The sequence below is a fragment of the Sinocyclocheilus anshuiensis genome, unplaced genomic scaffold (genome assembly GCF_001515605.1).
Source record: "Sinocyclocheilus anshuiensis isolate Anshui unplaced genomic scaffold, SAMN03320099.WGS_v1.1 scaffold1286, whole genome shotgun sequence".
NCBI classification, from domain to species: domain Eukaryota; kingdom Metazoa; phylum Chordata; class Actinopteri; order Cypriniformes; family Cyprinidae; genus Sinocyclocheilus; species Sinocyclocheilus anshuiensis.
Window position 1 is genome coordinate 143,366 of NW_015554223.1, and position 11,726 is coordinate 155,091.

The following is an 11,726-nucleotide window of genomic DNA, read 5'->3' on the forward strand; positions in this document are numbered from 1 at the left end:
TCTGTGCACTTCAATAACTGTCTGGTTTGGTTCAGCTACAAAATCAGACATCAGAAGACTACAGAGAACGGTTCGGACTGCTGAAAGGATTATTGGTGCCCCCCTGCCTACCCTCCAAGACAGGGCCGGAGTGGGACTCATTTTCACCCCTGGAGTGTCATGCCTTAGACCGGCCCACCTATTTTTGTTGTTTTTTTTTGTACTGGCCTTTTCAGTGCCACCTTTTGCGCTTTCTATTATGCATTTTCTTTGATCTATAATTGTTTTGCTTGCATATCTCCAACAACTGACTTGTTTTTTTTTTTTTTGAGCAAGGTGCCGCTGTCAGGGGTTATAAGATAATTACGTCATCATTAGGGTTGCCAATTAACTTCAGAAATGGAAAAAAAGGGACAATTGTGATTCTTTATCTTTTATTCTTTAATAAAATAGTGTTTGTTCTTGTAGAAAGTAAGTGTTTATTCTTTAAGAAAATAAGGGACAAAATAAGGGACAGAATAAGGGACGCTCCAAATATTTGTACTGTACCATAATGTAGGCTGTCTGCATGCAGGTAAAAAGTTCTCAGAAATAATCACAATGGTTTTGCTTAATTTGTGTACAATTATTATAAAAATAATTTTAATGTCATACAAAAAATGTAATCGGCCTGAGTAAATTGTACCAATATAGAATTGTGACTTCACAAATCACAAGTGTATATAATTTAGGAGGTGAAAATACTGTGAAATTACAAATGGCATGAAATTTGAAAGCTAACAACTGATGAAACGTACGTCAGTCAATAAAGCATTTTTAACAATGGCACTTAAAGTTTTAAACTAAAATATCATTGCAACCATATAGCCTTTGGATGAATGAAAATGCATATTTTTCAATTAAAGAAAACTTAGAGAGTGTGGGCTGCTTATGGTGCTTGGATTTGTACTTCAATAATGAGGTCCACGTTTAAGAATACGTTAGAAGTTTTTTTTTTTTTTAAATGTATTTTTTTCTCTCTCTATTTAACAGCATTAACTTACAATGAAAGACGTCTTCCCTCAGGTAGATTGAATGTTGCCCAAACCGATTTGGCAAAATCAAAACTCGGACGGTGAAGGGAACGGCCGTCAGCGCGAGACCCGCTCGCTGTGAAGCGGGAGCATCGGCAGAGGATTCCGCTTGGTCTTAAAGCCTTCCTTAAACGGTTTCTTCACAAATAAAACAATGATTTGCGCAAAAAGAATGATTAATTATCAATTGAGAATTTGTTATTGATATAGTCTACAGACCGGCCCACCGGGAATCCTCCCGGTGTTCCCGATTAGCCAATCCGGGCCTGCTCCAAGAACTGTATTCATCCAGAGTGAGGAAAAGGCTCAGAAAATCACTCTGGATCCATCACATCCAAGCCATCTCCTTTTTGAACTTTTGCCATCTGGTCGGCGTTACAGAGCACCGAATACCAGGACAGCCAGGCACAAGAACAGTTTCTTTCCCCAGGCAATCTACCTCATGAACAGTTAATGTTCTCCCATTGTGCAATTAAAGTACGTGCAATAATCTTATACTTATTTATCACCCTAAATCCTAGTACATCCCTACAACTTTATTTTATTTTATTTTATTCTATTCCTATTCTATCTATAGCACACCTGTACATACAATTTATAATTTTTTTGTGGTTTATATTTATGCATGTGTATTTTATTCACATCTTATTTTTATTATCTGTGTGTTGTTGTTGTCTCCGTGTACTGGAAGCTTGTGACACTATAACAAATTCCTTGTATGTGCAAACATACTTGGCAATAAAGCTCTTTCTGATTCTGATTCTGTTCGATCATTTTTTATTTATTTATTTTCTTTACTTTGCTATTTTACAAAGTGACATGTAGGCCAAGTATGGTAACCCATACTTGGAATTTGTCCTCTGCATTTAATCCATCCAAGTGCACACACACAGCAGTGAGTAGTGAACAGACACGGAGCAGTGGGCAGCCATTTTATCTGCGGCGCCTGGGATCAATTGGGTATTGAGAGTGGAAGAGAGTGCTGTTCATTCACTCCTCCCACCTACAATTCCTGCCACTGAGAAGTGAACCTGCGAGCCACAACTACCCACCACCACTATTTTGTCATGAATGACTGTGCAGAGCGTGGTGTCAAGCTGAGAGCTGATTTGATGCAGCCAGTTTAAAGCAGCATTATCAGAACACTCTCTAGGTGGTTGAGGCAGACTGGAAGCTGAGGCATAACCTAAGGAAGAAGAATGTTGCAAACAAGAGCACTTGATTCATGTACATTAGGGCACATGGCATGTGACCTAATGGTTAGAATGTTGGATTTATAATCTGAAGGATGTGGGATCAATTCTCAGTACCGGCAGGAAATGTAGGTGAGAGGAGAGAATGAACAGCGCTCTCTTCCACACTCAATAGCCACAACTCAGTAGCGGTTTTTGGCACGGGCGAGCCGGGCAGTCGCCCTGGGCGGAATTTTTTCATGATACATGGGGGGCGGCACGAGCAGTTAAAAAAAAAAAAAAAGAAAATCCTCTGCGCCGCCGCCGCGAAGCGGTTTTCTATTATCTATCATTTCACTGTGTGGGGAATTGGCAAATTGGCGCCCCTGCTTGCTGAGAAGGTGCCGTGCACAGAAGCTGTGTGAGAAGGGGAGCGGGGAGCGGGGCGCGGTGGACAGTTCACCTCTGGGTCGCTCCCAAATGGAACGGGGGGGGGGTCACACCTCGACTTTCTTCCAAATAACGCACATTTCATTCATAATATTATAAATACAGGCCTATAGTTCCTGCACATTTTTGTTTTTCTGAATTGTGTGAAATGGCTAATAAAAAAAAGGTAATACAAAACGATTATGTGGTCACCACCCAGTCAACATGTGAGATCATGCGATGATCACAGTGACATCACACGATCCTCATACTGTGATCCTCAAGGTGTGAGTAATAGGTGAAATCATTGTGAGTTCACACGATCCTCATACTGTGATCCTCAAGGTGTGAGTAATAGGTGAAATCATTGTGAGTTCACACGATCCTCATACTGTGATCCTCATTCAAATGTTCTAATGAAGGATTTGTGCAATTGAGAAATATAATTTTCTCTTTCACTTATGTTGTTATAATAAAATATAACTGTTTGTGCAGAATTTTGGGGGGGGTGGGGGGGTGGCGCTCGAAGGGGGTCTCGCCCAGGGTGTAATTAAATGTAGAACCGCCACTGCCTCAACTCAATGCACTTTTCCACCCACAATACCCACATACTCAGCTCGATGCCACACTCTGCACAGACAGTCACAACAAAATGGCTGTGACAGTGGGTAGATAAGTAAAGAAAAGTAAAAAAATAAATAAAAGAAATGAGCGGGGCACCGAACCCCCCAGTTGCTCCCAGGGTGCTGCAGCAAAAACGGCTGAAATATTGAATTGCAAATGCTAAGCTGTATAATTGTGTTTTAATTTCTCGGGTGTGGTTAACCCAGTAAATATACAATATAAAATATGAAATTTGGCCAGAATGTTTATTACTGGATATGGCATGAATTAGACATAGGGCCGAAACATATTTCAAAACTTTTCAAAATTTTGGGTTTTTTGATGCATCCTACTGTATAGACATTTTATATATTATGGATTTTGTAAATTTGGTTGGGTAATGTAGGCCTATTGTCCACTGTGATGATTGCATATCACGTCTATCATTTAGTTGTAGAGTTTTGTACTAATTTACCACTTGCTTGTGAAAATAATACCAAACTATTAATGAACTCATATGCAAATATATCCATCCTAAAACCCGTCAATAAATGTTCATATTATATAAGTAAATATAAAAGATAGACATGCGTTTAAAAAAATATTTTATAAAAACAGAAACAAATAGCCTATAAACATACAAAACATTTGTATACATGTTGTTTGAAGGTGTTGAAGGTGACGTGCGTATGTGAATATTATATATCACCTTATATAATATGTAACATATATGGCAATATCACTCTTTAAGGCAATATATGTCATACTGTATATTATATTTCCGTATGGGAATGTAAAACACAAAACATTATTTAATTGATAGAAAGAGGCTCACCAAAACACGACAACATCCACAGGGTCCCATATAAGCCATGAGAAACCATCATGACTGCACATCAACCGTCACAAGCTGCAGCTCAACTCATCTGAAATAGTATCTACATACAGTTCTCGGTTAATGATAAACAGCAGTTATAGATAGCAGAGTATTCACTGCGCCACCTAGCGCTGGAAGTTAGCACAAGCCTTACGTAATATCTAAATTAAGAGACTATTTTTAAATCAAAGAAATTATTTCATATTACTGATATTTTTGGTGCAGTACACTCTTAAAAATAAAGGTGCTTGAAAGGTTCTTCACAGCGATGCCATAGAAGAACCATTCAGTCAAAGGTTCTTTAAAGAACCATATCGTTCTTACCTTTTTATAATCTGAAGAACCTCCTTTCACCACAAAGAACCTTTTTGTGAAACAGAAAGGTTCTTCTGATGTTAAAGGTTCTTTATGGAACCATTTAGACAAAAAGGTTCTTCTATGGCATCGTGAAACACCTTTGTTTTTAAGAGTGTAATGTTACCTAAATGTTTCCCCTAACAAATAATTAGGGTTGCCAACTTCAGCAAAGTAAAATAAGGGACAATACTGGTTCTTCATTAAAAATAAGGGACTGTGTAAGGGACACTCAAAATATATGTTCTGTACCACATAGTGCATGTCATTTCAGTCTCTGCAGTTAAGTATGTCTATAAAAATATTTTTGTTGCTGACTGAAAAAATTCCTGAAATCAATCTCAGACATAAACACATTTGTTTTGTTTTGCTTTACTTATTTATGTGCGGTTTAATTCTGAAAATATTTTTTATGTCATAAAATATAACACACATCACACACAAACCATCTCAGCAAATTGTGGACTAGCAGTTTTTGTTGATGTTGTTCAAGTTCAAGTGCATGTAGTCATTTTTATTTTTAAAGTACTTTATCATTTTAACATACAACTGTCATGTAATATGTAATGAAAAGACTTCAATAAGCTGTACATATTTTTTATAAACAGCAACTGATTAATTGTAGACTCGTGTTGTGAACAGTACATTCCAGGGGCCAGTTTTATGGTGGGGCCCCTCTCTGTCTGCAACAGTGAAGAAAGGTTTGCTACATTTTGATTGGATCTTGGTGGACTAACTCAAACAAATGTCCAATGCCAACAGATAAAAATGCTAAGACAATGACCAGACACCTGTTAGAGGGCAAGGAGAAGACCACTGGTGCCAAGCTCCCTCTGATCCCCTTCAACAGATACACTGCATTCTGATTCTCTGGCCTGAGTGGTGGGACTTGCAACTTCCAACTTGACAGACCCTTGCAGAACAAAAATGTATTTAACATAAATACAGTATGTTCAATAATTTTACCTATATGGGATGTTAATGCAATTGGTCTATAACTAGTAGGTTTTGTATCTTTTCCTGGTTTCCTAATGGGGACTACAACTCCTTCCTTCCAACTTTTTGGAAGCTATCCTTCCTCCCAAACTCTATCATATAATCTAAGCAATCTTCCTAATGCTATCTCACCCATAAAAGTCAACATGGTATAACACATTTCTGGTGATGTCACCCCTGCCCTTTTAATCGCTCTCTCCATCTCTGCCTTAGAAAATGGAGCACTCTGAATGTATCATCCACTTCCTCTCTTTTTTCTAAGACTCCTATGCCCTCAATGTCTTTTACCTTCCTTTCTTCCATTCCCCCTCTAGGTTATCAGAGCTATGTATTGCTACAAAAGATTTTGCCATCATCTCAGCCTTCTCCTTGTCAGTCACTGCTTTCTCCTCCCCACTCACCATTACAGGGTAGTCCCATTCCCTCCTTTCTCCACCCATCCTCCTTATCATCCCCCACAGGTGTCATTCTACCTATTGAGCTGCAGAACTGATGCCAATAATTTCTCTTAACCTGGCAATAATATTGTCTTTCTTACTAATGCTTGAGCTCTTTTATATTGAATCAAATGCTGATAATTATGAGTCCGTCTCAAATGCCCAAAGGCCCTATTCCTATCTCTTACTACTTCTCTACATTCCTCTGTCCACCTTCCTTCTCCTTTTCCCAGAACTCTTAAGCAGGGGACACACTACACGACTAGTTGAAACATTCTAAGACTGACCTCAACACACGTAAAGACTGTTTCCATCGATTGGAGCAGATTCTAGTCTTTGACAGTCAGAGACGAGCGCAAACATAATGACTCGGTCGGTCCACTACACAACACACTTAACGACTGGCTCATCATGACTGGACAAATTCTGCCGAACCAAAAAAAATAAAATACCCACAGTATCCGATTCTACCTGCGCTCCCGCCCCACCAAAGACAACACAGCGGACAACACCGGTGCTTTCACTTAATTATTGAAATGTTAAAGGTTTGTTTTTCTTTTCTTAGTTTGTGCTTACAGTTTTTCACATTTGCTAAGACACTAAACCCCATTCTCTGAACCAAATTCTCAATAGCCTAAACCCATTTGTCAAATAAATCACTCTTTCTGCGAAACCTTAAACTAGTTCAGGCAGTTTAGACACTGTTTGCAGATCTCATGCACTCTTTTTGCAAAACTCTAAACACATTCTCACTCACTAAAATGCAATTTGCACTGTGATAAACTTGTGATGCAAAACCCTAAACACAAGAAAGCAAAAGTTCAGTGCGTATACGAGGTGGAGGAAGAGGAGGACGAGGAAGAGCAAGACCAAGAACAGTCATTTCAGATGAAATCAGAGCTACTGTGATAGACCATGTTCTTGTGCATGGAATGACAGAGGCAGGACAAAGAGTTCAACCTAATTTGAGCAGATTCTCTGTGGCCACCATAATCAGTCGGAAAGGTCAAAAGAACAGCAAAAGAAGAGTGGACAAGAATCTTGTGTAGAATTGCAAGACTCCCACATAAGGGTGGAAGAACTGGCCTGTGGTGACATAAATGTGCTGTCTTCTCAAGGCTGGATCCGCCACAACAGAGGGTTTTCTTTCCTATTGCCTGCCTGCGACGTAGATGAATTCTCTGATTCCTTTTTATATGCATGTAAAAACTTTTTTTTTTTTGTAACTCCATGCACTGGACACTGTTTTCTCCATTTTTTGATGTAGTGTCTAATGAATGATCTGTAGTGTGTATATTATTGACTAATGTGTGTATGATTTGAAAGCTTTGTTTGATTTTGAGTACTGGTGAAATAGTTTTGAAGCGATTGTTTGATTTTGCCAGAAGAGACAGGCGTTCTGTGAATTTAGTTTGAAGGTTTGGATTTGTGTTTAAGGTTTTGAGAAAATGAGTGATGGTTTCATGAAATGTGTTTTAACAATTCAGAAAAACGGTAAGATCTATCAGCATACAACATACTAATAGAATGGATTGTTATAAGATGAGTTGCCTGAGTCTTGTTGTCTGATTTCTGATCATTTTAACTGCTTCCGCAAATGATACCTTGTGTCCCATTCTCACTTGCTGCACTTGTACCACTTCCTTCATCACTGCACATCCTCCATAAGCCACATTATGAGCACCTCCACAATTACAACATTTAGGTGATACACCTTCCCCACACTGACCATATGATTTCCTCCACATCTGGCAAACCTTCTTATTTCCTTGCACATTACTGCTACATGTCCACACCGCTGACAGTTATAGAATCCAAGCACATAAGGTCTAACAAAGTAACTCATATATCCAAATGTTGCTTTCTTTGGGAGGGCCTCTCCCTCAAATTGTAACAAAACTGACTGACTATCCACCTTAATTCCCTCTCTTGTTGTTTGAAGTCTTTGTGCACTCAATATAGTCCAAACCCTTAAATTGGTCTTCACATCGCTATACACACACTGGAATAGCTGTGATCACTCCCTTACTCCATTTTTTCCTTCCCTGATCAAATACATTCTCCACCTGAACCTGCCCCAATCTTTCCATCTTGAATGCTCAATCTCTCTGACCCACATCTTTACAAGTAATCAATAAACTTTAATTTCTTAGCACACTTGCTGCAATTATATCACCAATCACTTTCTTTAATGCCAATGTCAATCTAACCAGATTTACACCTTCCACTCCACCTTCATCCCGAAACGTAATAACTACTTTATATTCTTCATCACTTTGTTCCTCTAATGCACACATATCACTCCCCTCTCCACTCAAATTCAAGTTACTGCTTGTACCTAGTGTGCTAGCCTTCCTTTTCTTCTTCTGATTTTCATTGGTCGTCCCTACCTGTTTCCCCTTCCCACCTTTCTCATCTCGTCCTCTTCCATCTCCTTCGTCCATCTCCGGTCCAGTCACAGTGCAGCCGTGCCACACCACCATCTATCATTGTCTCATCTTCATCCGCAGGCTCTATTCTTCACCACAACGGTAACACACTGTAAACCCGAACAGTACTACTAACTTATAAAGATTAAGAACACTGCAATTAAAGTCTGTTAAATCGTTAATGCAACTTATAACAATTACATGTTCTGAACGAGGAATTTAGTTTTATTTTTGTGTGGCTCAACAGTTTTGAGTAAACTCTTCTATTTAAATTATTATTTTTAAGTTTACTGAGTGACGTAAAGTGACGTCACCTCGTTGCTCTAACCGACGTTCAGAAGAATCCATTCAACATGGCGGAGCCTCGCAAGCGACCGGAGCAAACTTAATGAAACAACTTGTAAGTAAATCAAAACAACTGTGAACATTTCTTATTTGCTTTTTGAGTGTTGTCAGAATATCATGATAAAGGAATGTTTTCATTTTTGGGAAACGCTGTTTTTACACAGCGCTGTAAAGCGCGGCATTTCCCTAGTGCTTTTGAATGCGCATTTTGAATGCTATTTTAGCGTCACTGCGTATAGTATAATGTTAACGTCAAAGAAGGGCACTAATGTTAACGTTAGCCGGCATTTTTTCAGTAAACGCAGTCCTAACGTACGTTTTGAATGTCGCTGCTGTTAACTGCAATGTTTAGGGCTGCGTTTCTCAAAAGCATCGTGAGCTAACGTTAAGTCGATTGTTGAGACCATTTGGTGGCAAATGTTTCTACGATCATTTTAGCCATACAATGCTTTTTTTGGGAAATTCCCTGGTTAATGTGATTTTTATTTGGTCTGTTTTTAAACAACTAGCTGCTAAGAGTATTAATCCAAAATTAGGTTAAAGCTAATACACAGACATGAATTTTGCAATATATTAAATTTACAAAAGCAATCTACAAACTTGTAGTAAACCTTTACAAACTTTCTTTAATTGCAGGCTGAGCTGGATGATGAATACAAAAGAGTGAGCCTCAACACTTAAGGTAACTTCTATTCAGTTGAAGAGCAAGTTGTGTGATGTGTCCTCACATAACAGGACACAGACTCGGCTTTCTCTTTTCTACACCCATTGTTGGTTATACACTTACTGGTGCGTGTTTGTGGTTTTCTAGGTTTGTGCTGAGTTTCACCATATCAGAGAAAGTGGCACACACCAGCAAGATTTCACAGATGTTGCATGACATTCTAAATGTTTGATCTTCAGGTGAGTGCAAATTCACAAACACTAACTACCTCCATCACTGTCTTCATTGTATATAAAATAAAGTTGGCCTGCTTGTTTAACATGTTTATTTTTTTTGTTTACATGATGTCAACATGCAACGAGCCCTTCATGCTCTCCCAGTGTACGTGTGTGAGGAGAACTGTTCTTCAGGACATGAAATGTAAGTATTAAGTGCATTAATAGATCTGAAATAGAGTGGGGGAACTATGACGTCAGAACCAGGAAGTGTAATTCGCCGCGGGTTCCTTTGAGATTTTCCTATGGGGTTTTTCAATTTATGAATAAAATAAAGCCTGTGGGAAACATAACTTGACAATACTTTTACGTTTTGTTCTACAATATAAACTGCACACACTCACAGCCTAAACCTTCTTACCTAGCTACTTACTAAAAACATACGTTTTCAAAAATGAACATAACTGCTTCAAAATTTGTATTTTGGGTATGGATATGTGTAATTTACATTGTACAACAAAACGTAAAAGTATTGTCAAGTTATGTTTACCACAGGCTTTATTTTAATTGAAAAACCCCTGCAAGCACTGCAGTTGTGATGAGATGATCTCCCAGTGTTTGACATTCAGAAATACACCGTTCATGCGGTTTAAAAAAGGCTGAATAAAAAATCCTCAAAAAGCAAGTAGTTTGAGATGATTCTGAAAAGCCCTTGTGCTGAGTTTATTTTCTTTTATGATTTGAGCTGTGAATAAAGACTTTGGAGTTTGCACAGCCACTCTCGGACCCTGCCTCCTTCTTTTCCTGAACCCTTTAAACCAGAGGTCTTCAACCCTGCTCCTGGGGATCCACTGCAAAGTTCAGCTCCAACCCTAATCAAACACACCTGAAGCAACCAAGCTACTCAAGATTGCTTGAAAATACACAGGCAGGTGTGCTGAAGCAGGTTGGAAATAAACTTTGCAGGACAGAGCATGCAAGAGCAGGGTTGAAGACCTCTGCTTTAAACTGACTTTGTCACATGCATGTAATGCAATTTTTGTCTTAATTTCTAGATATTTTATATGTATTAATATATAGCCATGCATGGTCAATGCATATATTGCAGTATATTGAAAATTATAAGCATAGTTTCCCATATGGAAATGTATTATGTAATATATCACATTATATTTTGCAGTATTTTCCCATATATATTTGTTTTTAGTAAGGGTAGTTTCTAATATATGGAAATGTATAATGTAATATATTGCATTATATTTTGCAGTATATTTCCATATATTTTTGTTTTGTAAGGGGAGAAGGAAACATTAGCAGATACGACCACATTCTGAAGCCTGTAAGGAAAGAGTGAATGAATTTAAGTGTCTCTGCACCCTTCTCCATTTCATCAAAGGGAAATTTCGCAGACTAGAGAGACAAAGGTTGCAGGTGAAAAAGCCAATTGTCCTCAGATAAGTCAAACCATTTCTTGATATACCTGATGGCAGTGCTGAGAAAATCTTTGAAAACCCCTTATTGGCAGTGTTTGAATCAGATGGGGGAGCACTGGAGCTTTAGTTTTGTCAATATTCATAGAATTTCATCTCCTCTGAATCAACTTGTTCATGAAAGACACCATGATGAAATATCAAGAGATGCTTTGTCACCTTTGTCAAGATACTTCTTCAATAAAATGGGAGAAGATAAACCTCAACATACCCTTCCTCTTGTACTTCCTCTAGCTCTTTTGCATTCATGTTCAGGTTCAGCAAAATCCTCAAGTGCCTTGGACAGACCAAGACTAATCAAGTAGGACTTGGGAGCAGTCCAGTTCTGCACGAGGTGAGTGGTTGCAGGGCTCAGAAACAACCATCTGGTCACAACATGACACCAAAACTAATGGAAATCAACATCACAAATCTCACAAAATTCTTTTAAGTTTTTCTCTTCTTTTTGCAGAGCTTGCGAAAAAATGCAAAGATTTTGAGAACAATGTTCTCTACAGCAACTGAAAACTAGTAGATGTTTTACTGTATTGTGGACAATGTGGGCATGATAGCTGCCTGTTAGTACAGTAGGTAGCTGTTCTTTCTATTCAGCTTTGTCTGAACTGTGTTGCATTACAGTAAGTGACAGTTGTTTAAGACTGTGCTCGATACACACAATGCTAT

At 38.5% G+C, this 11,726-nt stretch overlaps 1 protein-coding gene and 1 long non-coding RNA gene across 5 annotated transcripts in view; one reads left to right on the forward strand and one right to left on the reverse strand.

Moving 5' to 3' along the window:
- LOC107671198 (carcinoembryonic antigen-related cell adhesion molecule 20-like) overlaps positions 1-8,380 on the reverse strand; it is a 17,055-nt gene extending 8,675 nt beyond the window's left edge. For 2 of the 3 annotated variants that reach the window (XM_016464088.1, XM_016464087.1), the window contains exon 1: positions 4,092-4,152. In XM_016464088.1, the coding sequence (XP_016319574.1) occupies positions 4,092-4,143 (52 nt within the window). In that variant the 5' untranslated portion in view covers positions 4,144-4,152. Of the gene's footprint in view, positions 1-4,091; positions 4,153-8,327 lie in introns of those variants that run through there. The other variant, XM_016464089.1, reaches the window with a different exon arrangement.
- A 162-nt stretch (positions 8,381-8,542) lies between these two features.
- On the forward strand, positions 8,543-9,875 carry LOC107671201 (uncharacterized). 2 transcript variants are annotated; one of them, XR_001632167.1, is made up of 4 exons: positions 8,543-8,749; positions 9,331-9,376; positions 9,506-9,597; positions 9,739-9,875. It is a non-coding gene; the product is annotated as an uncharacterized LOC107671201 (long non-coding RNA). The 2 variants fall into 2 exon arrangements; XR_001632166.1 differs by lacking the exon at positions 9,739-9,875 and having other exon boundaries at positions 9,506-9,696.
- The last annotated feature ends 1,851 nt before the right edge of the window (positions 9,876-11,726 follow it).